Consider the following 27,959-nt stretch of genomic DNA (forward strand, 5'->3'; position numbering starts at 1 on the left):
GGATATATTAAGTTCAATTCTATCCCTTACAACCTGTGTTTAGATGCAAGCATTTCTTTTAAATCGACCCCAACAGACCATCCTTGGAGGACTCTGTATTTAGTTCTTGTTCACTGAAGAGCTGGTTATTATTAGATACCTTGTGATAGGCTTACTGGTAAACACAAACAACTAGTCAACTGTTATATCGGCTTTCCTCGTCTAGCTAAGTATGCGCTGATTGCTGAACCAAGAGTTATTCCAAGCATTGTTTGTTTTGCCTTGTTCACGCTTTCTGTAACAGGTGTTGCTCTTTTTGCAACTCCAGGTTACTACCAAGGAATTAATCGAAAATTGTGTTTAAGAGCTTCAGCCCCATTTATCATTTTGATTAATATATTGGATTTAACACTAAACCATATTAAGTTTACAGAAACACATACCAGCCCCTTCACATCCTTCAGCACCAGGTGTACTGAAATAGAGATTTAACACTAAACCATGTTAAGTTTACAGAAACACAAACCAGCCCCTTCACATCCTTCAGCACCAGGTATACTGAAATAGAGATTGTTTATTCGGTGTCAATAAAACAGTATACAATATGACTATGATTGAGCAAAATATGGACTTGGAGTGCTTTGAGCTCAGTTTCCCTGCAATTCTCCTGTTTCTTTTAGCCTTACTGGAGGTTATCAAAATAGTTATCTATTGCAGAAGGTTGTTAAGGAGAGTTAACATTACTTCTCCAAATCAAGAATCAGTTGTCTGTACAGGTCAATTACACAGACTGTTCCGTCTTATGTTATACCATGCTAGACTATATATTAGAGCTCTTTACTCATATATATATATATACGTAGCTATAGCTAGGGCTGGGCATGTTCCAACTTTGTTTAGCCGTTTTGTTAACACTTAGTTCCAACCATTAAAAATGAGAAATTTCAGGTATCCAATAATTTTATAGGTAAGAATAGAACATTGGTTTCCGTATCGGCATTTAACAGTTTTTTTTAAAATTACCTTTAATTAACAATCTCAATTTTATTCAGGACCTTACCGGAAAATCTTATCGGCTACAGCCATTAACGCTCTATAATTACAGAATTAACAGTGCAGAATGCCAAAAAAAATGTTAACAGTTAAAGAGATTGTTAACGGCTTAAACATAAACGGTCTATTTTATAATTAACGGCGTTAACGGTTTGTCAAATCGTTAAGGGTTCTTTAAGTTAAATTATGTTTATCCTTTCCTGCGGACTGAGTATAAGTATCAAGATATCCAAATCAACTATATTTAACCTATTCTGATGAGAACTCAGATTCTTTCAAGGCTGGGCAAACTCCAAATTTTTGTTTTCAAAATTCTAAGGTTACTGTGATCTTATTCCCGGCATTTAAGAATGTGAAAACAGAAGATGACATTTGAAAACATCAAAACTCATAAAAATAATTTTTTTTACAACTTTAATGCAAGTTTTAAAGAAAATCTGTTCTGTTTTCGTTTTTGACTGTTAATTTTTATCAAGAACGTCTAATCTGTTTTGTTGATTGTTTAAAAATTAAGGGTTTTTTCTGTTCGTTAACGTACTCTTTCGTTAATTTTCAAAAACCGCTGTTTCGTTAACGGAACTTTGCCCTGCCCTAGCTATACCTGGCAAAATGGCTAATCTTTTTTAAGGAATCTGGGCCATTGGGGGTAACATAATTTTTTTTATTTAAGTTTTATTTTTAATACTAGATAATATTTATTTTGTAACTTATATATTTTCTGTTTTAGGTGCTAAACTACTGTCCCAAGGATATGAAAGCAGATATCTGTGTTCATCTCAACAGAAAGGTACAGTTTGTATACAGTGGAACTGTAGAAAATGTGTAATTAATATTGGTATAAATCAAATAGTTTTACAAGTAGCTTTAACATCAGCTTATTGCGTAAAATGGGTCTGTTTTCACTGCACAATTGCTGTGTTACATGTAGACTTGGCTATCTAAGAGTATAACCTACAAGTATTCTTCTATATGAGCGAGAGTTTAAGTACCTTACTGTACTCGTTCATTTTCAGCTCGCTTAACTCAATATTAGCACGGAAACTTTTATTTCAAGCGATTTTGTATGAGGCAAACGAAATAAACCTAGTCCGTCACTCTGTATTATTGCTTATGTTTAATGAATAAACGTAGAAAAATTCCAACCCCGAGGTTTGTTTTAAGATAATTGTATGATAAAATGTTTACTAAAGCTGTCATTAAAAAGGTAATGTTGAATCTTGAACTATAATTCCCTTTTTTAATGCAAAACTTTTTTCTATTACAAATTTTTAATATTATTATGATAATATATGATATTATTTTAATATCTATATTGTATATCTATATATAATATTGTAGGGACGAATAAAAGACCAAATACACGAACAAGTGTTTATTTAAGTATAACTTACAACATAAGTTGGAAAATCTGTAAATATATTTGGTTTGGAATTCAGAGCTTTACGACTGGAAGACGATATTTACGGATCTCCAAAATATATAGCAATTCATTATTATTTGTTCAGGTTTTTAACGAACATCCAGCCTTTAGACTGGCAAGTGATGGTTGTCTTAGAGCCTTAGCAATGCATTTTACAATGACACACAGGTATGTTTAATGTTTATGTCAAGGTTGTATAATAAGAATGGTTACTCTCGATGCGCTCCAATGTACGGAAAATGTCATCTCCTAACCATAGAACGACATTTTCCGTACATTGGAGTGCATAGAGAGCAAACAACCTTATTACACAACCTTGGTTTAGTATAAACACAGATATATGTGTGTTTATACTAAACACATACATAGTGTGTTTTTACTAAACACAGATATATGTGTGTTTATACTAAACACAGATATAGTTTGTTTTTACCAAACACAGATATATGTGTGTTTATACTAAACACAGATATATGTGTGTTTTTACTAAACACAGGTACAGGCGTCCCTAAAAATATAATCTTTTCTGGTTAATCCTGTATTTCTACTAGCCTAGAAATATTTAATAGTTCCCTTGTGAATATTATGTAAGAATAATGTAAATGTCAGAGTAAATCATGTTCAGACTCTAAATTCAATTTAGAAGGGGGGGGGGGGTTCCAATAAAAATGAGTTCTCGCCACCCGGTGTCAACTTAATAATCGTATTTATACTTTATTTGTATTAAACAATTGAACTTTGTATAACATTTTTATGCAGAAAGTAGGGCTGGGCATGTTCCAACTTTTTAAAGCCGTTTTGTTAACGGATAGTTCCAACTGTTTTTAGAATTAAATTTCAGATAGCCGTTAGTTTTAGAGGATAAAAACAAAACTTTGTTTCGTTAATGGTATTTTTCCGTTATTTTTAAAGTTACCGTTAGTTAACGATCTTAATTCTATTAATGGCGTTAATGGACAATTTTCATTTGTTATTACAGAATTAAAAATTTTGTGAACGGTTCAAGAAATTGTTAAAGGCACAGCCCTTAAAGGTCTATTACAGTATTGACAGTGTTAACGGCGCAAAGCACAAAAAAATTTTAAACAATAAAGCTAAAAATTGTTGTGTTTTACAAGTTCAATGCAATTTTTAGCAAAACAAAAACAAAATTCACCGTTTTTGGTAAAAAATTCATTTCGTTTTTGTTTTAACCGGGTTTTAACCCGTTATTTATATTCAAAAATTGCTAATCCGTTTCGTTAACAATTTGAAAATTAACTAGTTTTGCCGTTCATTAACGGAAACTTCCGTTTATTTTTGAAATCCTCCGTTTTGTTTACGGAACTCTGCCCTGCCCTGGCAGCAATCACAATTGAAAATAAAATTAACGGTATTACAGACTGTAAGCTGGCGTAATTTCCAGTGATTTATTTTTAAGGGTGGGATTTGTCATATTTATCTGGGGAAGTGATCCTTGGTTATCTATGAGATAGCTGATATTTCTAATTGCGATATTTCTTCCTTATGTTTACCCCAAGACAGTGCCAACGGTCATCGTAGTAATCTCAGGGTTATCTAAAAGTACAGGGTTACTTCTCAAGGATAAAAATTTGTTGACGAACTAAAACTGTTTGAAAATGACGGTAAAAAGGTTAACTTTAAACTTTATACTAGTACAGTAGATGCCAACGTAGAATTTGTACACTCTCAGTTCAGCTGTATTCTGACGTCACAAGTGTCAACTTAGTTCAGTTTTCGTGTCTGACAAAATTATTTATAATAGTGATAATTTTTGAAAACAGTGCTCTTACAGTAAAATAAATGCAATTTTATTTGTTATTTATTTAATATTTTAAATTTTTTTTAATCTTGGAAAACATGTCTACTAGTGTAAGAAAATTTCGTTTTCTCGTAATATTTTACACTTGTGCTGTTGTGTAAAGTTGGTCCATTTATCTGTTGCCACCTATTGTACTTAAAGGGACCGTTCAATTATTTGGGTAATTTCAGGGTAAACTAAACTGCCTATTTGCTCTTGATTGGTAATAGTCTTAATTTTCAAAGACAACTGTGGCCGGAGAAAACTCCGATTTTTCGTTCAGAATTTGTGCGGAAAGAAACGGTCCCTCTCTATAGACACTATTTTATGTTTTTTCAGTAACAGCAGCCCAATAACATTTAAATTTATTATATTTCAATATCATTATGTGTTCGTTATTATGTACTAAAATCTGAAAACGTTTGATATTTGAATTAGCAAGAAATTTACGTTTTTCGTATTAAAACATGTAAAATGTGTTTACAAAGACGACGTCTCTACGACAATCAATTAATCATTACTCGTATTTTGGTTCGTAGATTTTGTATATTTTTTTCCCGTATGTGCACAACTTTTCATTTGTCATGCCGCGTTCAATTCAGATTTTTACACAGGCAATACACAATTTTGAATGCGATAAAATAGTGTTATTTTAGAAATAGAGAGTTAAAAAACAAAACAAAAAATTAAAAATAATGACATTTACAATTAACGATTAGATACTAATGTTTAATTTTATATTCGAAATTTATTTAGATTCAAAACATGCTGAAAAAAAACATCAATTAGTGTCTATAGAAAGGGACCGTCCCTTTGCGCTCGAATTCTGAACGAAAAATGGACTTTTTCTCCGGCCACAGTTGTCTTTGAAAAGTAAGACTATTACAAATCAAAAGCGAATAGGCTGTTTAGTTTACACTGAAATTACCCAAATAAGTGAACGGTCCCTTTAATAATCTATTTGCTTTATACTGAATTATACATAACAAAGATATAATCTCTCAAAATGACAACAATTGCAAACGATAGTACTGAACCAGAAATTTAAGAAAAAATAGTGAATAAATTCTTTACAGTCGTCTCTGAAGTCTCATCCTTTGTGGGTAACCCTATCGGTTGCCAATCAATTTAAGTTTTTAAATGATAAAAAAATGTAATCCTTAACCTAGGAGGGAATTGGAAGGGAGGGTTAGAGGGTTCTAGAAACAAATACTTTTTATATTATTCACTGTAAATATTTGCTATGAATCAAATAAAAAAAAATATAACCGTTACTATTGAATTATTCTGTGCACTGTTCGCCCTTATTTTTAATAAACTATTCAAAATAATTGAGTAGTATATGAATATATTCAAAGTTAAGAAATTATCAGTTGGCACTTTTAGCCACCATGGGGCAGGTCTCATAGTGGCGCCTTGCATTTAAATCAATTCACATGCTTCAAATATTTTGATATAAAATTTAAAAACAGTAGTAATTCCAGTTTGACTTAAAAACAGAATGATTTAAAGATTTTGAATAGTATGTTTAAAAATATGCAGAGATATACACAATTTCGTAAATTAACAGTGTTCACAAGAATAATATAATAATAATAGAGATTGGTTACAGTATTACTGGAGAATGGAATATGTGTGTAATATTAATACCCAATATGTCTAAAAGCATTTTCCAGACAAGCTTTATATATATATCACATAGAATATATAGATTATTATTATGATAAGACTAAATAAATACCATTAGAAAAAGAACAGAAATAACCATCCTTTTATACTGTAGCCATACTATATATCTATATATAAATTTGGCTTGTCTGTTTGGGTGTCTGTTTGTTTGTATCCAATAAACGTCAAAACGGCTGAACCGATCGGGCCCAAATTTTTTGTGGGACATCACGTGACCACAGGGAAGGTTTATGAATGATAAAAATTAAAAAAAATGTGTTTATGTCTGTTTGTTTGTATCCAATAAACGTCAAAACGGCTGAACCGATCGAGACCAAATTTTTTGTGGGACATCACGTGACCACAGGGAAGGTTTATGAATGATAAAAATTAAAAAAAATGTGTTTTAAAGGTTTTTAATTTTGTAAAAAATTTAAATTCTTGAAAATCCGCGAATTTTTTTTTAAAAATCCATAAAAAATTTTCTTCTTTATTTTAAAATGTAAACAAAAAGAACATGTTCACAATTTAAATACAAGATGGGCCCTAGTTATTACATATTTTCTATGTTTCCACTTTCTCCTAAAATTCTAGAAAAAAACATTGATTTCTATTTGATTGAACAATGAACTTCAAAGGGCAAACACAAATCCTGGTATCTTTTTTTCTAGCATATAATGGTTTAGTGCATTCATTGATCAAGCCAGCCTTCATTTTGTACATAATCCTTTTAAAGCCATAGATGATAGACCCAATGGTACACAAGCATATGCATATTACAAGTTAGACCAACAAATCCGTGTACCCGTTCCGATCATTCAACAAATTTATTAGCAAATGTTCTTGTGCCCCCATACCATTCTCTGTTAATCACCGAATGTTCTAGTGCCCTGGAGGACCTAATGTATTAATCCCCAAATGTTCTAGTGCCCCAGGGACCTACTCTATTAATCACCGAATGTTTTAATGTGGATTTAACGGTTGTGTGAATATTTCAGAAAGCTGTGACTTTCGATCACAGTTTGACCCCTTAAACATAAATTTTTAATCTTTTCTCTAAAATACTTTCTTGTCGGTTTAAACGTTTTGAATGAAAACGTATAAAATAAACAAATCCGTAAGTTTTAAGATTGTTGAATTATTTCAATTAATAGAAAACGAATGCTTCTCACTATGGTTAGTCCGGGGCTCCCGGGGACCTACTCTATTAATCACCGAATGTTTCAGTGCCCCCGGGGACCTACTCTATCACACCGGAGAGAGCATAGACAATCTTTGTTTTATAGTATCAGGTAAACTCTTCTGTCATCTCAATACAAACTGCTTTATCATTCTCTCCTCAAAAGTTTTCAACTTTCTAGTAAAATATTTAGAACTTTCTTTATTGTTCAATGTACAATAATGTACAGAATCTATTTGGGAAAGATAATAGGAAAAAAGTTAATGAAAAAAACGTAAACTTAGAAATTGAAGAAATTAAGACCCGAGAAAAATTTAAACTAAACAAAATCTGTAGGTCACAGCTTGGATTTTAACAAAAAAATCAATTTTGAATAGGTTCCTTATAGGTACGTTAATGTAAGGTTTTATAAGGATGTTTTTTTAGGATCTTTAGAAGTAATTCAAGACGACGAAGTTGTAGCAATCTTAGGTAATTTAAATTATACAATAAAATTAATTTTTTTTGATATTCTCTTTTTTTCAATTTACAGTTATGAAATATTGCGAAAGGATTTTTAAAATATTTTTATTTGCAAAAAATTTGTTAACAAGAAAAGTAACTCAGAACATTTTCATAGGTCATATCCCTTTCAACATTCAGAAATAAATAAATCTCTACATATATATAACTAGCATGAGAACCCAGCGTTGCCCTTGGTGTACTTAGTTACTTCCGCCGTTTACCCGGGCTTGGTCGTAAATTATGATTTTTCCCAATAAAAGTTGACCCACTCAAATTAAAATCCTGAGTTATGATCGGAGAAAAAACAAACAAACAGACAAAAAGAGATTACAACTTTATATATATAAAGAAGTATTAATCTCTGTTTGTTTGTTTGTATGTCCGAGGAACCCCTTGGATCGATTTGCCTCAAATTTTAATTTGGGAGAACCATGGGAATTTTATTAGTTGGGTTTAAAGATTCTGAGTTGACGGGGTCGATTTTTAAGAAAGATTCCAGGCAAAACTGGGTTCCCAAGCTCAGTTTGTAATATAAAAGGAGGACACTGAACTCTAAATATTATTTGGCAGGAAAAAATGATGTATTTGGAGATGCATTCTGGAAGGAAGGGGAGACGGGACAAGCTATGGCTAACGTGCGTGCTCTTACATACTGTGATATACATCTTGTTAATAGGTAATAGACACCAGACACTAGTCACTAGACACTAGACACTGGACACTTAAAACTAGATTATAGACATTAGGCTCTTGAGTCTTGACACTAGACACTTGAAACTAGATTACAGACACTAGACACTAGACACTTGAGTCTTGACACTAGACACTTGAAACAAGATTAAAGACACTAGACACTAGACACTAGACACTAGGCACTTGAGTCTTGACACTTGACACTTGAAACAAGATTAAAGACACTAGACACTAGACACTAGACACTTGAGGCTTTACACTATGACACTTGAAACTAGATTAAAGATACTAGATCTTGACACTAGACACTTGAAACTAGATTAAAGATACTAGACACTAGACACTAGGCACTTAAGTCTTGACACTAGACACTTGAAACTAGATTAAAGATACTAGACACTAGACACTAGGCACTTGAGGCTTTACACTATGACACTTCAGTTCTACGTCCTGTTAGATAAGAAAGTTTAATTAATCATTTTAATCCGTTCTTAATTCCAAATTGTTTTAATTATCCTACTTATTAAATTAGTTTTGAAGATATAAAAATATTTTCAAAATATTTTTTAGGGATTTAAAATCAAAACATAGGTGGGACAGGATATATTGTTATCTGAGGAAAATGGCGGAAATGTTCTCTTCTTGAGATGAATTTTTAAAAGAAAACTCAATACTTGCAGAAACTTTCTATTATTCTGTAGACATTTTCTAGAAATAGTATTTTTTAGCAATACACCATTGTAATTAGTGCAAAAACTTTTCATTAAGAATTCTAATGTAAAGTAAAACCACCAAAAGAGCAAAACTTAAGTAAACTATATTGTATATATACATATATACAATCTAGCGGTGTTTTTCTTTATATTTGCAATATAAATATTCAATGCATTTATGAATTGCTCTACGAAACTTCGAAAATTATATAAATCTTTAAAATTGTCTCCTTAAATTATAAACTATTCTCTTGTGCTGGGTCAACTTTTAATTGTTGCAAAATCTCTGGTTTTTGCCTTAGTGAATTCCTTATACATTTGTGTAGCCCTAGACATAAACACTTTACAGCTTTTTCTAATTTCAGTTTGAAGGAACAAATTGGCAAAATATTTTTTTGCAAGAGAATTTTTTGTTCAGGGATCGTCTGCTCGAAGTGTTAGACTTCTACAAAGCATTTGCTCAATCATTCTCTAGAAATCTAATCCTCACATACAATCTCAGGCATAGGGTGAGTAAAATAGTAAATATAATATCTTAATATACAAGAGTTTTCAGAGGCTTCACGAGGATTCAAGTAGTTTCCCAAACTATTATTTTCAATTGGGTCTCAAAACAGAAAACATATAAACAAATCATAGTCATTATTATTATTATTATTATTTAGTTGATATTCCGTAAAGTATCGGACCTGAAAAGGGAGAAGGAACTAGCAGAGCGGAGAAAAAATGATCCTGCTCTAAACCAGTCTCAGGTGGACACCGTTTTTAAATATTTAATGGGTTTAGGATTTTGAGAGTTTCCACATGCGATAATCTTATGTAAGTCCTATATCAAAATTCCATGCTAGACAATTTTGCTTTTATTTGATCAATTTGATTATTATTCTGACCAATGATATTCACCTAAACGATTTGTCAAAACAATTAGTAAAATTGTTTAGCGTTTTCCGTTTTGAAAAATCGTTTTGTCAAATATCTTTGATCCGAAAAATATTCGCATGATGTAATAGAAGAAAACTTCTCGGGAACACAATTTTCAAAGTGAATAATAACTTACATTCTTGTGGAGTTCTTTAAACGTCAAGAAATATTTAATTCTAAAAACATACCTCTACGATGCGCACTAGTAGGTAAGAATGCACAGTATACCAACGGAATAAATGTTTAATTGCTTTTGCACAAATATAGGATAAATGTTTGCGTTATTTGTTAGAGAGAAATTTACAAATCATATTTTCCCAAACAACAACCTCCCAATTCTTACGAGGCGCCGCAAGCTGCAATGGGGTCCGATCACAGCGACTAGGGCGGGCTAGGGGCCAGCGCTGCGGCTAGAATCAGCTAGGGGACCTAGCTCTGCGGCTAGAACCAGCTAGGGGCCAGCGCTGCGGCTAGAACTAGCTAGGGGACCTAGCGCTGNTGCGGCTAGAACCAGCTAGGGGCCAGCGCTGCGGCTAGAACTAGCTAGGGGACCTAGCGCTGCGGCTAGAACTAGCTAGGGGACCTAGCACTGTGACTAGAACTAGCTAGGGGACCTAGCGCTGCGGCTAGAACTAGCTAGGGGACCTAGCACTGTGGCTAGAACTAGCTAGGGGACCTAGCGCTGCGGCTAGAACTAGCTAGAGGACCTTGTGCTGCGGCTAGAACTAGCTATGAGACCTAGCGCTGCGGCTAGAACTAGCTAGGGGACCTAGCACTGTTCCTAGAACTAGCTAGGGGACCTAGCGCTGCGGCTAGAACTAGCTAGGGGACCTAGTGCTGCAGCTAGAACTAGCTATGAGACCTAGCGCTGCGGCTAGAACTAGCTAGGGGACCTAGCATTGTGGCTAGAACTAGCTAGGGGACCTAGCGCTACGGCTAGAATTAGCTAGGGGACCTAGCACTGCGGCTAGAACTAGCTAGGGGACCTAGCACTGTGGCTAGAACTAGCTAGGGGACCTAGCGCTGCGGCTAGAACTAACTAGGGGACCTAGCACTGTGGCTAGAACTAGCTAGGGGACCTAGCGATGCGGCTAGAACTAGCTAGGGGACCTAGGACTGTGGCTAAACCTAGCTAGGGGACCTAGCGCTGCGGCTAGAACTAGCTAGGGGACCTAGCACTGTGGCTAGAACTAGCTAGGGGACCTAGCGCTGCAGATAGAAACAGCTAGGGGACCTAGCGCTGCGGCTAGGACAGACTTGGGATGTTGTCGCTTGGGAAATTGCACATTTGGGAAGTTGACACTTGGGAAAAAAAACCTTGGGAAGTTTCCGGTAGGGGAAAAAAACATTGGGAAAGTACCCAACATCATTGTATGGATCATTGTTGATGAAACTAATGTGTTGTCAATTTTATTCTTGTCTTTCAATAACAAAGGAGTTGAGTCTTTCCCACAAACTCTCATTTTCTAATTCCTAAATCTTTGCAAGCAATTGTTATGGACTTTAGATATTTCAAACCATAACATCCTGTTGAATCAAATAATTTAAGTTTGAAATATCTGCAGAAATATCAAAGAATTACACCACTAAGGCCAAGAATTGCAAAATTTGCGGCTGAGGAAATGACTCAATTAATTTGGCAACAGGTTTTAAATCCAGTTAATGTTTTGTTGCAAAAATGATGAAAAAAATAATGCATAAATTAATGAATTACTTGTTTAGAATAAATAGTTGATGGTTGATGGATGATGGATTAATGAATTACTTGTTTAGGATCAATGGTTGATGGTTGAAGGATGATGGATTAATGAATTACTTGTTTATGATTAATGGTTGATGGATGATGGATTAATGAATTACTTGTTTAGAATAAATGGTTGATGGAGGATGGATTAAAGAATTACTTGTTTAGGATAAATGGTTGATGGTTGATGGATGATGGATTAATGAATTACTTATTTAAGATCAATGGTTGATGGTTGATGGATGATGGATTAATAAATTACTTGTTTAGGATCATATTGTTCGGAAGATTTTCTCCAAATTCAAGAAAACGAACACCAGCAGTGATCTCAACTCTCTAATTTTCGATCCAGAAAAAGGAAATCACTCTTTTATTAAGAAACATATAAAAAGGGGAAATATTTACATTTTAAAATTACCTGTCGGCGGCTTGTATTGTTCATCATGTTGTATTCGCCTAATGGCATAAGAGTTTTCAGAGGCTTCACGAGGATTCAAGTAGTTTCCCAAACTATTATTTTCAATTGGGTCTCAAAACAGAAAACATATAAACAAATCATAGTTTTTCTGTTGATAGTCGCTCTGTTAAAAGGAATTGAGTCTTTGCCACAAACTCTGATTTTATAATCCCTATATCTTTGGAATCCAATGTCGTAAATCTTTGATATTTCAAAATTATATTATTTGATCTAACAGAATTTATAGTTTGAAATATCTAAGGTCTACGACATTGGAATCCAAAGATATAGGATTTAGAAAAGCAGAGTTTGTTACAAAGACTCAATTCCTTTGTGTTATCTGTTAGTGGACACTCTTTTTAAATTCCTAGTCCAGATATAGATAGTCACTATTAAAAAAAATGTTGTTTCTTTCTCTCTCTCTCTTTGATTTAATTTGTAGTTAATCAATTTTTTTTGAATTTTAAATAATTAGTACATTACTTATGAAAAGTATAGTACACTACCATATTAAATGGATAGATCGACCTTAGAAGTATTCTTCATCATTGGTCTGTAGACGGGATACTACTATACATTCACTCCCAGTTCTTAGTTTGAATAAAGAAACTGGCAAATTACGTTTCATTGAAATGATAAGAAATAGCCTCGATTACAAACAAACTTTGAAGAAATTACCTAAAAATGATCATCGTTAAGTTTTGGTGGTTAAAACCCGAGTGTACAAATAGGATTACATTAGTTATGAAACGTTAATAAATTATTAATAAAAAGTTTTTAAAAAAAACTGGAAACATAGAAAAATTTCCAGTAATTTGAATTGTATAGTAGCCCAGTGACAGTGACAAGCCCAACGGTTTGGCAGAATTAAATAACTTTAGAATTAAGTAGTTCCAGTTTTTTATTTAGTGGGAAAAATTCAAAAAAACCCTTTGCTAATCCCATATGTTGGTGATCACTCTCTTTCATTCTTCTCAATCTGCATAATGGTAGGTCACTCCCTTTAGAGATCTACTTAATTTAAACTCTAAATGTATTCCCTCATTTTTCTAAATCCCTCCTCTCATTATCTTATCCCTCGCTTCAGCAGTGAAAACAGTAATTACCAGGGAGAACATTTCGACGTTTTCTTTAATCATAAAATTTTTTTATATTTTAACAAACTAAAAGAAGAATTTCTTTCCTCAGTTTTCTGGTGTTCACTGTAAGTGTACGCAAACAAAAAATAATAGAAATAAACAATTATTAACGGAAGGAGGAAGAGGAGGGGCGGGGCACTGTGATCTTGCCAGGTTAAATTTGTTGCATAAAACATGCAGGGTCGACTCTTCACTGCAGGGTAGTCAAGACTGGACTGTACGACTGAATTCATATTCACAATACAGTACATGTTGAACCGGCTCGGATTACGCAATTAGTAGACTGAAATGGGTTGGGGGGGGGGGGGATGAAATTTTCAAATATCAATTAAAAAAGAGAGACTGATAATCAGGGTTAGATTTTTCTCCCTGTATAAGCCGTGTAAACTCCTCTATGAATCTTACTCCAGGAAAAAACACAGAATATAAGAAAACATTCGGCTCATAGTGGGATAGATTTCTTAAACGTTGAAAGACCGAAAAAGGTTGATAAATGTCTGGCCATGTTTTGAGACAATTGTAAATCCATTCCAAGATTTTTTTTTTCTTAAACAAACCTGGAAAATTTTAAATTAAATTAAATTCATTAGAATTTTTTTTCAATTGCAATTTTTTTCAAATTGTAACTTTTGTGTTTTATTCAGGAATAGAGATCAGTACACCATACTCAGGAATACAAAGCAGTCATTTATTCATCCTTTCATCCACCTATTCATTTATTACTTAATGCATTCATTTATTCATCCTTCCTTTTATATTTATTCATCCTTTCATTCATTATTTATTTATTCATCTTTTTACTCATTTCTTCAATTCTTTTATTAAATTATTAAATGTTTATTAAATTAAACAGAGTAAGTGGCAAAATTAGTAATAGATCTTTTCGTGAGATCATGCTATCTGTGAAATACTGTGTATTTGATATTGAAGGAATTAATAATTGCAACAATCTTTCGCTGGTCTTTATCAAGCATCAGCCAACACCTCCTTGCATTTTTCGTTAACACTCCCTCTAGCTTATTCTCTCTTTAGCATATTCTCCCTTTAGCTTATTCTCCCTTTAGCATATTCTCCCTTTAGCATATTCTCCCTTTAGCATATTCTCCCTCTAGCATATTCTCCCTTTAGCTTATTCTCCCTTTAGCATATTCTTCCCTTTATCATATTCTCCCTTTAGCATATTATCCCTTTAGCATATTCTCCCTTTAGCATATGTTCCCTTTAGCATATTCTCCCTCTAGCATATTCTCCCTTTAGCTTATTCTCCCTTTAGCATATTCTCCCTTTAACATATTCTCCCTCTAGCTTATTCACCCTTTAGCTTATTCTTCCTTTAGCATATTCTCCCTCTAGAATATTCTCCCTTTAGCATATTCTCCCTTTAGCATATTCTCCCTTTAGCATATTCTCCCTTTAGCATATTCTCCCTCTAGCATATTCTCCCTTTAGCTTATTCTCCCTATAGCATATTCTCCCTTTAACATATTCTCCCTCTAGCTTATTCACCCTTTAGCTTATTCTTCCTTTAGCATATTCTCCCTCTAGAATATTCTCTCTTTAGCATATTCTCCCTTTAGCTTACTCCCTTTAGCATATTCTCCCTTTAGCATATTCTCCCTTTAGCATATTTTCACTTTAGCATATTCTCCCTTTAGCATATTCTCCCTTTAGCATATTTTCACTATAGCATATTCTCCCTTTAGCATATTCTCCCTTTAGCATATTCTCCCTTTAGCATATTTTCACTTTAGCATATTCTCCCTTTAGCATATTCTCCCTTTAGTATATTCTCCCTTTAGCATATTCTCCCTTTAGCATATTCTCCCTTTAGCATATTTTCACTAAAGAATATTCTCCCTTTAGCATATTCTCCCTTTAGCATATTTTCACTATAGAATATTAGAACTAAAGACAACAAATGAATTCTGCCTTTTTAGCGTTTATTAAGATTCCAAGGTTTACTCTTTAAGTTTTGTAATTTAACTTAGGTAGTTAATGTTATTATATTTTATACACCCAACAATAAACAATGATTTGAATTTTATTTTTTTTGTTTACGTTTTTAATAATGCTTTGGGAACTGCAGTACCTGAAGCAGATGGGGTAAACAATAACAAAATAATTAGACAGGTACAGGAGCAGTACAGTAGTACAGTAGTACAGTTGTACAGTACAGTACAAAGTACAGTAGTACAGTAGTACAGTAGTACAGTAGTACAGTAGTAAATAGTACAATAGTACAATAGTACAATAGTACAATAGTACAGTATTACAGTAATAAAGTAGTACAGTAGTACAGCAGTGCAGTAGTACAGTAGCACACTATTACAGAAGTACAGTAGTACAGTAGTACAGTAGTACAGTAGTACAGTAGCACAGTAGTACAGTAGTACAGTAGTACAGTAGTACAATAGTACAATAGTACAATAGTACAGTATTACAGTAATAAAGTAGTACAGTAGTACAGCAGTGCAGTAGTACAGTAGCACAGTATTACAGAAGTACAGTAGTACAGCAGTACAGTAGTACAGTAGTACTGTAGTACAGTAATACAGTAGTACAGTAATACAGTAGTACAGTAGTACAGTAATACAGTAGTACAGTAGCACAGTATTACAGAAGTACAGTAGTTCAGTAGTACAGTAGTACAGTAGCACAGTATTACAGTAGTACAGTAGTACAGTAGTACTGTGGTACAGTAGTACTGTGGTACAGTAGTACAGTAGCACAGTATTACAGAAGTACAGTAGTACAGTAGTACAGTTGTAGAGTAATACAGTAGTACAGTAGTACAATAGTACAGTAGTACAATAGTACAGTAGTACAGTAGTACAGTAGTACAGTAGTACAGTAGTACAGTAGTACAGTAGTTATTCTTGTATTTCATCAATGAGTCAAACACCTTGAATTAGTCCAAAAGTGCATTTTCTGAATGTCTCACAGTCTTCTACTGCTTAGATATTTCAAATTATGTAATCTGCAGATTAAATCATCAAATATCAAAGAGTTTGATGCAAGAAATCAGTCAGTTTGCGGTGAATTTAATTATATAAGTGCTTAAAGTAATTGGGGAAAGACATTTCATAGATAAGACATTTTATTGACAGGAAATTTTATAGACAGGACGTTTTCATGCACAGTTTTTTTTCATTGACAGGACGTTTTCTCACGGACAGGAAATTTTGTAGACAGGACATTTCATAGACAGAGAAGATGTTTGAAATTTTAATTTCAAAATCGCAAAAAAAATCTACATTTTTACTCATATTCGTAAAAGCCTAGAGATTGTTAAAGCTTGTGTTTGATCTTGGACCCTACCCACTAGCTAGAAACTTATTTCAAATGAATTCTTTGTGTTCTAATATTAGAGAGGGAAATAGAAACTTCAATTGACATTTTGTCAACAAAAAAGAAATCTTACTTTTTCAGATTTTCAAAAACCTTGCTGCATCAAAACTGTAAAATTGTAGATTTTGGGAAGCATGGCTTTAAAAACACCGAATCTAACTTTTAATATATATATTATATATATTTATATATCTATATATACATTTATATATTTATGTATATATCTTTTTTGAGAAACCTCGAAGGGAAACTTAAATCTGAAAGGTTTAAAAAAACATTGCATATAAGCTTTATTTAACTAGATTATAAAATTATGATTTAATGCATGATTTATTGTTTTCCTGGCTTTACAATAAACATTTTTCAACAACTACTCACTAAATCTTAAATTTTCAGATTTTAAAACATGTTAAGAAATAAAATAAACATACAACCCCAACCTTGGTTTTCTTTTGAAAGTTTTAATTTTTATTGAACTTTCTTTTCACTAGGTGTCCTCTGATCTGACCGCTGTCGATGAAAACAGTGAGAAACCGTTAATAACGAGCAACGGTCCTAAAAAGCTGGGTGGATGGGGCCGGTTTAAAGCTAAGACCACCGAGCCCCCTCCAGTGGTTGCTGATCCCTTGAACCCCGGGAGAAAGGGGGATGAACGAACTGGAAGCGCTACTGAGTCTATAAAAGAGGAAACTAGTGATACTACAGAGGATAAACCTGTGATAACAAGTAAACTCTCAACATCTTTAGATGTAAAAAATCTGCTCGCTAAACGACGGGAAAGTTATTCCAAATCGGACGAACGGCGGGGGAGCAATGACCAAAGAAGGGGGAGTAATTGTAAACTTGAAGATCAACGTCAAGGGAGCATTAGTCGACTCGACGATCCCCGGCCAGGGAGCAATACCAGGCTGGACGATCATCGACGAGGGAGTAGCACTAAATCGGAGGATCTTCGACGAAATAGTACAAGATCGTTCGAGTTACAGCGAAGTATTAGTAAAGAACCAAGTGTAGAAACAGAAAGAATTATACAAAGTCTCTCAGAGTTTAAGGTTAGTAAAATAATTATACTGTTGTGAATCATACATGGCACTATGTAAATGAAGGATCACTTAAAATTAATTCTACATTTACTTTAAAGGGACAGACCGGCTATGTAAGGTAGTTAAACTGAGTATGCAGTGTTGTGGACAAATTCTTTAGGATTTATTTGAGACATATAAAACTTTTCCACAATGTATAATGATAAGATGAATTTTTATTTTCTGAACCTGTTCCTAAACAACTAATTAGTTTACTGTAGAATTTTGTTTACATTTTTTGTCGTCCTTATTTAATAATTAGAAAAAAACAATTCTAAAAACTTATCCACCAAAAAATACGATTTTGAACGTCGACTGTGTGCTCAAACTCAGGAATTACAGAACTTTTAAAAGTTTTATACTTCGCAAATGAAGGCTAAAGAATTTGTCCACAACACTGCATACTCAGTTCAATCAGCTTACAAAGCCGGTCTGTCCCTTTAAATGGCACTTTATGTAAACTGTGAACTATGACAGAACAGGAAGTTCAAATTTATGCAAAATTATTGGTCTGACTTTGTGACCTCGTAGCTACTCTGGGTTTAATTTTACGCACAAGCATGAGGATGACAAATTGAAAGAAATTTAAAACATGTTTGTTCTTCCCAATAACTCTTCTTTTAGAGAGGTTATTCTTGAAAACATTTCATGGAAGATTTAATTCATACGTGAAATTTATTCTAGTTTAAAAGAGTATTCATTATAAAGAAAAGAGAGTATAGGCTTACGGCTAAAAATTATCGATGGTGATCGCTACTAATCTTACATCTATCTGTTGAGTCTATAAAGAGAAAATTGTTGAAAACGAAAAATGTAGCGTCCATACAAATTCGGAAAGTTTTAACCCAGATCGTAAAATATCAATTTAATTCCAAACAAATCATCCAGATATCACAATCTATAATCATCGATAATTTTTCGACGCATTCATATAAAGTTGATATTTCATATTTTTTATGGTTGATCTGGGGCCAAAAAATTATTATTTTGGTAGGGATTTCCGCTAAAAATTTCGTTTTTGCCGGTAACTTATTCAATTTTTAACTGATTTTTATGATTTTACCATTTTTTAATTCCGTGTTTCAAGACGGACTTGTTTGTACCCATATCGACATATTTTGAAGAACAAATATTTTGCTTGCAATACCGATTTATTTTTTACAAAGACGTTGTATGAATTCAAAAGTAAGAAGAAAAAATTTTATTATTTTTTTTTGCTTTTTTATTAAAAAATTCGAGTGTAACTTGATGTTTAAATTCCTTTTCATTGCAGAGCCTGTAATGGTAAAGGAAGAAATAAATATAAATTTCTATAAATTGACCTGGACCGGTTGTAAGACATAGTGACTAATTATCCAGGGAATTCATTAACAGGCTAATTACCCCCAGACCAATTTATTAATTACTCCTACAGTATATTCAATAGTTACTTAAACTTGGATTATTTATATGATAAAATATCCTTAATTTCTTTAGGAAATATTTGTTAACAGTGAACTGGAAGAATTCTAATATTGAAAAACGATGAAATCTTTCTCATTAAATCTCAGATAGAGGTTTAACGGGTACAATTGCTAAACGGACATGATACTCTTCAAAATTGAAATTTTGTCCACAGTTCCTATATTCTTGTTTTTGTTTAGACTGAAATGAGAGATGAGATGAAGAATGTGAATGAGAAGATAAAACAAATCGAAGATTTAATCAACCGGTTTATTGGTCAACTAGCAGAAAATACAAACAGTACAAATCAGGTTAGTTGTAAGTTAAAAAGGTTTATGGGGCAATATGTACCCCTTCCCTTGGTAACATAGGGGGTAAAACTTTAATACTTTAAGCTTATAAAGTGCTTTAATCTTCCATAACTACACAGATATGCATTATTTTTAAATTAGTATGTATAAATCATACCTTTGATCAAATTTGACGCAACAAATAATTCCCAAGATTTCAATAATATTTTTACGATCTTTACAATCATTTGGTTTTAAAGAGTGAACACCTCAAGGCGATTGGTTTTTACTAAACCCACTGCCATCCAAGAACTCGGGTATTGACTTAACCCTATCCCCGCTGGGGTACTTGAAAACCAGGATACGCTGGGGGGGGGTCAATTTGACCCCCCCCTCTAAATCCCATGTTTTATGTCCAAATATGACAAATGATACATCATTAGAAAACTCTTGTGCTCTACGTTTAGAATCTGCAAAAAAATTTGCAAATTTGCGAAAATTGAATTTTTTATCGCAAAATCCAGTTTTATAGTAAAAATGTTTGCAAAAAAAAATTTGTCCAAAAAATGACAAATTATACATTTTTGAAAAGCCCTTGACCATGCCATTTCAAATATGCAAAAAATTTTGCAAAATTTTAAATAACCTGATTTTTAATCAAGAAAAACTAAAAATGTGCAAATTTCCTTTGACAGGTTGTTTGCAAATAATTTGCAATTTTTTTTCTCGCAAAACTTGTGCAATCCGTTTCCTTATGTCATAGGCTTTCCAAAAAGCTAAATTTTATCAAAATCGGACAAGTGAAAGTGGGTCAAAACAAAGATTTAGTTTGCTACAGGCAAAAGCAGTCATTCAGGCAGTGTGCCTGAGGACTCAGGCAGTTAGTATTAAAGCCCGGTTTTAGGCCTAAAGGGAGGGCTTTGGGTATGTAAGAAAAGTCAGAAAATTTCAACAGCCTCAGACCAATACTTTTTGAGTTATGTAAAAAAAACTACAGGGGGGGGGTCAATTTGACCCCCCCCCCCCAGCGGGAATAGGGTTAAGCTTTACTTTGGTCTACAAGTAGATGCGAAGACCTGTTAAGGACCAAGTGAAGACAATTGAGGTTTTGCTAAACTTGAGCTTAAGTAAACCCGACTCAGTTGGTTTTATCTCTTCTCAGACTTGGTCCTTACTGAAGCTGGAGATTGGAAATTTCGTAAAACTATTATTTTTTTTACATTTTAAATCTCTGGAGTTTTCTGCTCTCAAAATTGGGTAGATTTATAAACTAAACACTCTATGGAAATAATTTACATCCTAAAACCAGTTTTCTCTGGGCGGACTTTGTAAAAAAAGAATAGATTCATCAGTGTTCGTTAAGTATCCAAGGAGGTTAAAAGCATTTAATTTTGATAATTTTGAAAATTCACATTATAGTTTCCTATGACTAGAATATTTCATAGATTATTCTTGTGAAAATGGATCCCATGTCAGGCTGTGACATCCGTCTTGTGTTTACTTTTCCGCCCAAAGACAGTACACTGCAGTACAAAAAAATGCGTACACCTCTGAAATAACTTTCCTTGCATTAGTACCTTGGTCGAATCAGAATACAGTCAAAGACTTGTGTCTCCACACAGTCTTGAGCTTCAGAAGGTCGGGGTTAACTTTAAAAATCTCAGCTCTGGGAGACAAACTATAACACTTAAAACTGAACATACTTCATTCGCTGATTTTTAATCTTTGTATCTATGCAACCTGGTGCAACCTTTGATATTTTACGAGCTGTAAGGACTTATGTGGACAAAAATTCTTTTTATTTGAAAATAAATCTGGTATTTACGTCATTTTTACTTTTTAGAATTATCCCTTTGATAAAGATGAAAAGTTCCTGTGTCAATTTTGTGTTTGTATATTTAAACATTTTACAAATTTGTTTGGATTTAGTATTTCTAATTTAATTTACCAGAGTAACATCCCCCTCCCCTTAGGAACTGTAGCCCCCCCCCCCCTTGTATTCCCAACTAGCATGCTTATGACATTTTAAATTGCATTAGTACAGTCATATAAAAACAAACTGTGTTTCATTTTTTCTTCTGTATGTCAGTACTTTATTCTACAGGGTGTCCCACGATTAACATGACAGTTGGTAAATAGTTTTGAATGTCCTCTTCCACATACTGTATTAGATATTAAAGACTTTTTGCAGTTTATTTCTTTTAAAAAAATGTTTAACTCATATATATTTTACTGTGAAACCTATTTCACTGTATTATAACTGTCATAAAAAGAAAGTTATTATTCTCTTTAGTATTAAACAAATTATCTAATTATGAAAGAAGACATTTTAAACTATTCACCAATTGTCATGTTTCGTGGGACACCCTGTATAAATTTTTTTAAATATTAAAATACAAAATGCCCGAATGTTTTAAATGTTTAAAATCATTTCAAATGATTCGGCCGCGTTTAGACGCTCGTTTAATAAATAAAAACATATAATCGGATATATATGATAAATGATCAGCACGTTCAAAGTTCATAAAAAAACGTATTCCTTTGAAAAAAGCGAATGAACAGATCAAGAAAAAGATTTTCTGTCAAATTATTGGCAGAATTTTTTGAGCTTTTCAATAATTTTCAAATGCATAAATTGTATCAATATTTATTAAAACAGCTTTAATTTCTGTACATGCTGTATGTACAGTGTAGAATGATCCATTTACATTGTACAATTTTCGTTCTCTTTTGATGCACATTTATATTTATACAATATCATAATAATATTTTTAAAAATATAAGATTTTCCTAAAATATTCCAATATTGGCAAAATTTACATTCTGACCAAAAACGTTTATATCTGAATCCAACCCCCCCCCCTCCTCCACCTCATCTCTAGATTTCAAAAGGGATTGACTAAATTATAAAACTAAAAGTGGTTCCCCTCCCCCTTCATACACACTTGATACACACTCACTTGCGTAGAGATGTGAACGTTCGGCATTCTTTCATTTTCTTCGTTCATTATTCGTGAATGACCCATTTTTTTAATCTTTCAAAAAGAATTATTTCGTTTATTTTCCATTTTTTCATTCGTTTTCTAACTTAATGATCGTTTAGTAAATCATTTGTTCAAAAAATCGTTCGTTCAGTAAACAACAATCATCTTTTCAAAAATTGATCGAAAAAATCGTTTGTTAAAAATAATAGTTTTTTTAAAAAGTTTGTTCCAAAAAAATCGTTCTTTCAGTTTTTTCAAAATATTTTGGAAAATTCGTTCGTTCATTTCAATTCACTGAACGATCCAAGTTGTTCATCCATCGTTCATTTTTTTCTAAACAACATCATCGTTCAAGAAAAATTTTGTTCGGTCACAAAAGCAATGCTTAAATATCTACACCTAAATTTAAAATTAAATTTATATTATGCTCAAATTCTTCTAATTTTAAACCCAATTCTTTAAGTGCATTGGTTTTTTCAAACAAATGTTAAAAATGGCGTTGTTAAAATGCTGGTCACCCTCACAATAACATAATTTGAATTTATAAATAATTAAAACAATTTTCGAGAATTTTATTAGAAAATTATGATAAAAATACTTTTTTTTTTCTAGGAAACAATTGTATTAGAGAGCCCTTCCCCTAATACATACAAAAGGTAATTGTTTAGAAAATTATTAGACTGGAAAATTATATATAAATTTATGTAAAGAGTTTTTTTATAAAAAGAAATATCTAGATATCTTTTAATATGTATTTTTTTGTAAAACTTATATTTGTCCATGTCTTTATTTAATTTCGAGATTATTTGAAATTAAATTATTTTGTTATTTTCTGAGCAGTGAAATATTTGTTGCTTTGCTTTGTTGTTATTAATACTTTCTTTCTCTGCTTTGTACAAGTCCTGTGGGAGCTGGGAACTTTTGTATTGTAGATATCAAAACTTAATCTCCAGCTTTTCTTAATCTGCAGATTAATTCAGTCAGGGATCAGGGGGGAACAGAAACGAAGAGATCAAGCATTGATTCTCAAATTAAAAGTGACCACAGTGGATTTCGAGATCAATTGATCGGGAGCACCCAACACAAAAGTTCCCAGCTCAGCTAATATATATATATATATATTTACGCATGATTAGTGTAAATGACGTTGCATAAATCTATTATTGTTTAAATGCAAAATTTAACAATTAATGAAGAAATATTTTTTTAACTTGATTTAAGAAATCAGATATTTGAAATATTATTAGAAAAACATTACAAAGCATATTTTAAAAGAAAAAATCACTATATTGAAGAAGTATGATTTAAACTTGAAAAGAAAAAGTTCTAGGAAACTCTATTTATCTTTTTCATTTTTTATTAAAAATTTTGTGAGAAAAAATACTATGTTTTAGCATAGTTTTGTTGTTTTCAGGAAGCTCCCTGAAATCTGATCACACGATTTAAAAATAAAATAAAATTGGGTGTTAAAGATGCTTTAAGTTTTACAGAGTAAAAAATTGGTTCCATATTTTTAGAAAATATATTTCAGTCTGGGTTGACCATCTTCAGTTCTAATGTTATTAACCATAAAAATCTAAATTTAGAAATTTAAAAAAAAAATTTGTTTCTATAAATAAAAAAAATGTATGCTCAAAAAGTTTGATTTTAAGAAGGCGGCCGATTTTCAATATTGCTCGATGCACACTCGGAATAGGAAGGAACTTTAATGTACATTATAAAAACAATTTTTTTTTGCAAATCAAAATTGCCAATTGTGGAAACTGGAGTTTGTGACTTTTTAAGTCGAAAAAAATCTCGAAAATAGGTCAAATTGGAAATCTATAGATTTTTTTTAAAATACTGAATTAAGAAACGTTGAAATCACTAAAATCAGTTGAAAAACAAACTATAGGCAAAAATGTCGGCAAAGTCCCAAAATTGTGTTTTGATCTAAATTAAACAATTTTAAAGAAGTGTTTTTTACCAGTGACATTTTAAATTTTTTTTCTACACTGAAAGTAATTTTCGAATCAATCTAACAAAACATTTTTTACTCAATTTTCCCACCGAATTTAAGTTGAAAAGTTTAAATCTTTAAATTGACCCCTTTCGATGTTAAATCTAACAAATTAAAAAAAATTTAAATCATTCGTTAACGCAGGGGGATTATTATGTATTATTTTGTATTTTTTATTATTTAACTTTATTTCAAAACACAACTTTATTTAACCATAATTCGTGGAGTCAGCTGGAAACCCAAAAATATTTAATGATCAAAAAAAGATGAGACAATTATCGTCATATTATGAACAATCCCTTTTAATTTCATATAAATCAAAATGGTTGAAAATGAACAAAGTTTAAAGAAAGATATATATTGTTCAGTTAATAAAAAAATGAAAAGACATGAGTTTCCAGTGATATATTGCCCGCTCTAGGGACATAAATTATCAACTTGAAGAACTACATTTAATAATTTAAGAAAACTGCAATTCATTGAAAACTATTTTTTTCCAACTATTATTCTTTTTACTAATCTTAAAAATATTTACTATTTATTATGTACAGCATTTTTAAAATTTTTTAACATCATTAGTAACCTGAAAACAGTGGAATAACAGTCGATTTTTTATAAAAAGGTTCCTGATATTTTGTATCAATTATTTTATTATTCAACTTGTTTTTAGCAGTGTAAACAAATTTAAATAATGATAAATTGAATTTTAAATTTAACTAAAGATACAGGGGTAAAAATAAATTGATGTGTTTCAGAAAATGAAAGAAAAATTAGACCTTCAATTAATATTTAACCTAAAAAATTATCTAATTCCAAGACGCATCTTCTTAGAGAATGTTCATTTAACATAAACAAGTTTTCAATTTACATGAAATAATGTCAAATGTTTTTTTTCCTGCATCAGCCAAAGGATGAGGCGTTTGAGAAAGCGAACTGTAGTCTCAGTACTAAATAATATCATAAATAATTTTTGAAATCAAATCAAATCAAATCAAATCAAATCAAATCAAATCAAATCAAATCAAATCAAATCAGACTTTCAGGGATTTCTACTATCATCAAAAAATCATAACATTTTTTAAACAAAGTTTTTGTTTTAAATAAGTCTTTATGAAAAAATAACATTTCTTACACCTTGATTTCAAGGGGAAAACTAAAAAAACAAGTATCTAAAAACTATTATCTGTCTATTTATGTTTTTACTGATATATAAATATCCAATAGCCAAAAATCTACTGTGGCATGGGAATTATTTTACAGTACGACCCAGAAAACTGAGGAATGTGAAGTTGACATTTCAGCAATCATTTTTGAATATGCTGTTGTTTAAAAGCAAATAGTTTTACCAGTAGTTTAAAAATCAAATTAATTATAAAAATGGTCTGTGTATACTGCACAATTTCATGGTTCATTAGACTATTTAAAATCATAACTGAAAATCAAATGTTTGATGGGTCCCACTGTATACCTAGACACTAGAAGATATGTTTAATGGGTCCCACTGTATACCTAGACACTAGAAGATCAGGAAGAAAATCTGAACTGAATCCATCCAGAAGTCCAACCTTAAATGGAAATTAATAAAAAAGGGAAGAGTGGTTCAACCACATTTTCTGTAAGGATGTGACTTGCGGGGCACCACATCGGTGGAAAACAAACTTCACAAATTGCTGGTCCTAGTTTTCCTAAGTTAAAAATTTCTAAAAATAACAACTTTTAACAATTTGAGCTTGAACCAGTTCAACATATAACCGCATTTATAAACATCCAATTTCATGGGAAACTACGGACTCAAAAAATAATTTTGTTTTATAATTTTTTAACAATACTTTTAAAATTTTTTGTATACATGGTTTTACATGCGCAAATATATATATATATATATATAAAAGCGAAGAACATTATTAAAAAAAGATAGAATCAGGGATGGGTATCATTCTGTTAACAAACGGTAAACAGTTTAGGAAATTTAACGGTAAATTCTACCAACGAACAGAAACCCCGTTACTTGTTTCCTATCGTTAACGAACAATATAAATCGTTCAGGGAGAAAAGACAAAAAAAATGTTAATCGTACGGATAATGACAAATTATCATTGTTTACATTAAAGTGATTTTTTTCTTTAAACTTTTTATTTACCGATTTATGTAATTTTAAAATATTTATTACAAAAATTGGGTTTCCAGTGGTAAAGTAAAATTTCGCGCAAAAATGCGCAAATTGGCTTGGATACTCCGCAAAAAAAATTCTTGCAGTCCCTTTAACTAAAGAAAAATATTTGGCAAATCTACTATTACCACCGTTGAAAAATCAAATTCATTAACGAAAAACAACTTCGTTACCGAAAGGGGAAAAATATTAACAAAACAGAAAGATGATTCCGTTCGTTTGGCTAATTTAAAAAAAACGTCACATGCCCAGCCTTGTATAGAATAGATTATAGCAGAGTTTGAAAAACTGATTTTTCTTTTTTAAATTTTCTAGATTGGAAACTACTGTTTAGGGTTAGTGATAAAGGGTAAAGATAAAGGCACCCTTTAAGCTAAATCACAGTATAGAAGTTTGGCATTCATATTCAACAGTTTGAATATATTCATTAGATGAATTTGGATTTGATCGTTCAGTGCCAGAATATGAATGCCAGATTTGATAAAAAAAATTCATAAATGTGTATTTTAGGTGCATGAAATTAATTGTGAAATCAGAAACAAAATAAGTTATATTTTTTATTTTGTAATTTTAAAGTTACTTTTGAGGTTTTAAAAATTAAAATTAAAACCTCAGCAATTTGAGAATATATATAAACCAGGTAAAACTAGTTTAACCAAATAAATTCGTTATTTTGGGTTAAACTAAACCAGTTTAAACCAGTTTAAGCAAATAAATTCGTTTTTCGGGTTATACTAAACCAGTTTAACCAAATAAATTCGTTATTTTGGGTTATACTAAACCAGTTTTAACGGGTGAAAACAAACTTGGCGTCAAACATTATAGAAATTGCTAGGTATAGCAACAGGGCGTAAATCCGGGAGAACATTTTTTATATTTTTTAAGAACGGTCAGAACCATTTTTGTTGAATAAGCCTTAATTAGTCCAAATTACTTTGGGAATTGTAAAACTATACTTGATCATTATAATACGTTTACCCCCATCAGTCAATTAGCATGGATTTGAAAACATAAAACAGGTTTTGTGAAAAGCAAGACGTATTTTTACTACCCATACATAGTTCAACTACTTCGTGTTGTTTATTTATTCCGAAATCATAGGATGCCGAGAACACAATTCTATTGGATTACAACAGTTCTTTGTAAGGGGCCGGACCGGAGCAATGAAGACACATTTTTGCTATGAATTTTTATTAATTTTCTTTAATTTTCTAATAAGAAAACGGGAAAGTTTTAAAAATTTTCCTAAAGTTTTAAAATTTTCCTTGATTATTCCAACCTCTTAAAAACAACTGCAACTGCACTCTTCAACTTTCACTGCAGCATGTGCAGCATGTAAAGTATCACTGTATAGTATGTGTATATCACCCC

At 31.9% G+C, this 27,959-nt stretch overlaps 1 protein-coding gene across 1 annotated transcript in view; it reads left to right on the forward strand.

The window, feature by feature from the left end:
- The window catches only part of LOC111707645 (potassium voltage-gated channel protein eag), a 66,573-nt gene that overhangs the window by 34,898 nt on the left and 3,716 nt on the right, over window positions 1-27,959 (forward strand). Inside the window, exons 17-30 of the mRNA XM_023480777.1 lie at window positions 1,760-1,819; window positions 2,538-2,620; window positions 7,149-7,213; window positions 7,528-7,572; window positions 8,176-8,281; window positions 9,430-9,520; window positions 9,677-9,763; window positions 11,947-12,034; window positions 13,626-13,682; window positions 13,917-13,943; window positions 15,359-15,402; window positions 17,112-17,672; window positions 19,346-19,456; window positions 23,032-23,075. Of these exons, the coding sequence (XP_023336545.1) occupies window positions 1,760-1,819; window positions 2,538-2,620; window positions 7,149-7,213; window positions 7,528-7,572; window positions 8,176-8,281; window positions 9,430-9,520; window positions 9,677-9,763; window positions 11,947-12,034; window positions 13,626-13,682; window positions 13,917-13,943; window positions 15,359-15,402; window positions 17,112-17,672; window positions 19,346-19,456; window positions 23,032-23,075 (1,469 nt within the window). The remainder of the gene's footprint in view (window positions 1-1,759; window positions 1,820-2,537; window positions 2,621-7,148; window positions 7,214-7,527; window positions 7,573-8,175; window positions 8,282-9,429; window positions 9,521-9,676; window positions 9,764-11,946; window positions 12,035-13,625; window positions 13,683-13,916; window positions 13,944-15,358; window positions 15,403-17,111; window positions 17,673-19,345; window positions 19,457-23,031; window positions 23,076-27,959) is intronic.

This window comes from Eurytemora carolleeae, unplaced genomic scaffold (genome assembly GCF_000591075.1).
Source record: "Eurytemora carolleeae unplaced genomic scaffold, Eaff_2.0 scaffold790, whole genome shotgun sequence".
NCBI lineage: Eukaryota > Metazoa > Arthropoda > Copepoda > Calanoida > Temoridae > Eurytemora > Eurytemora carolleeae.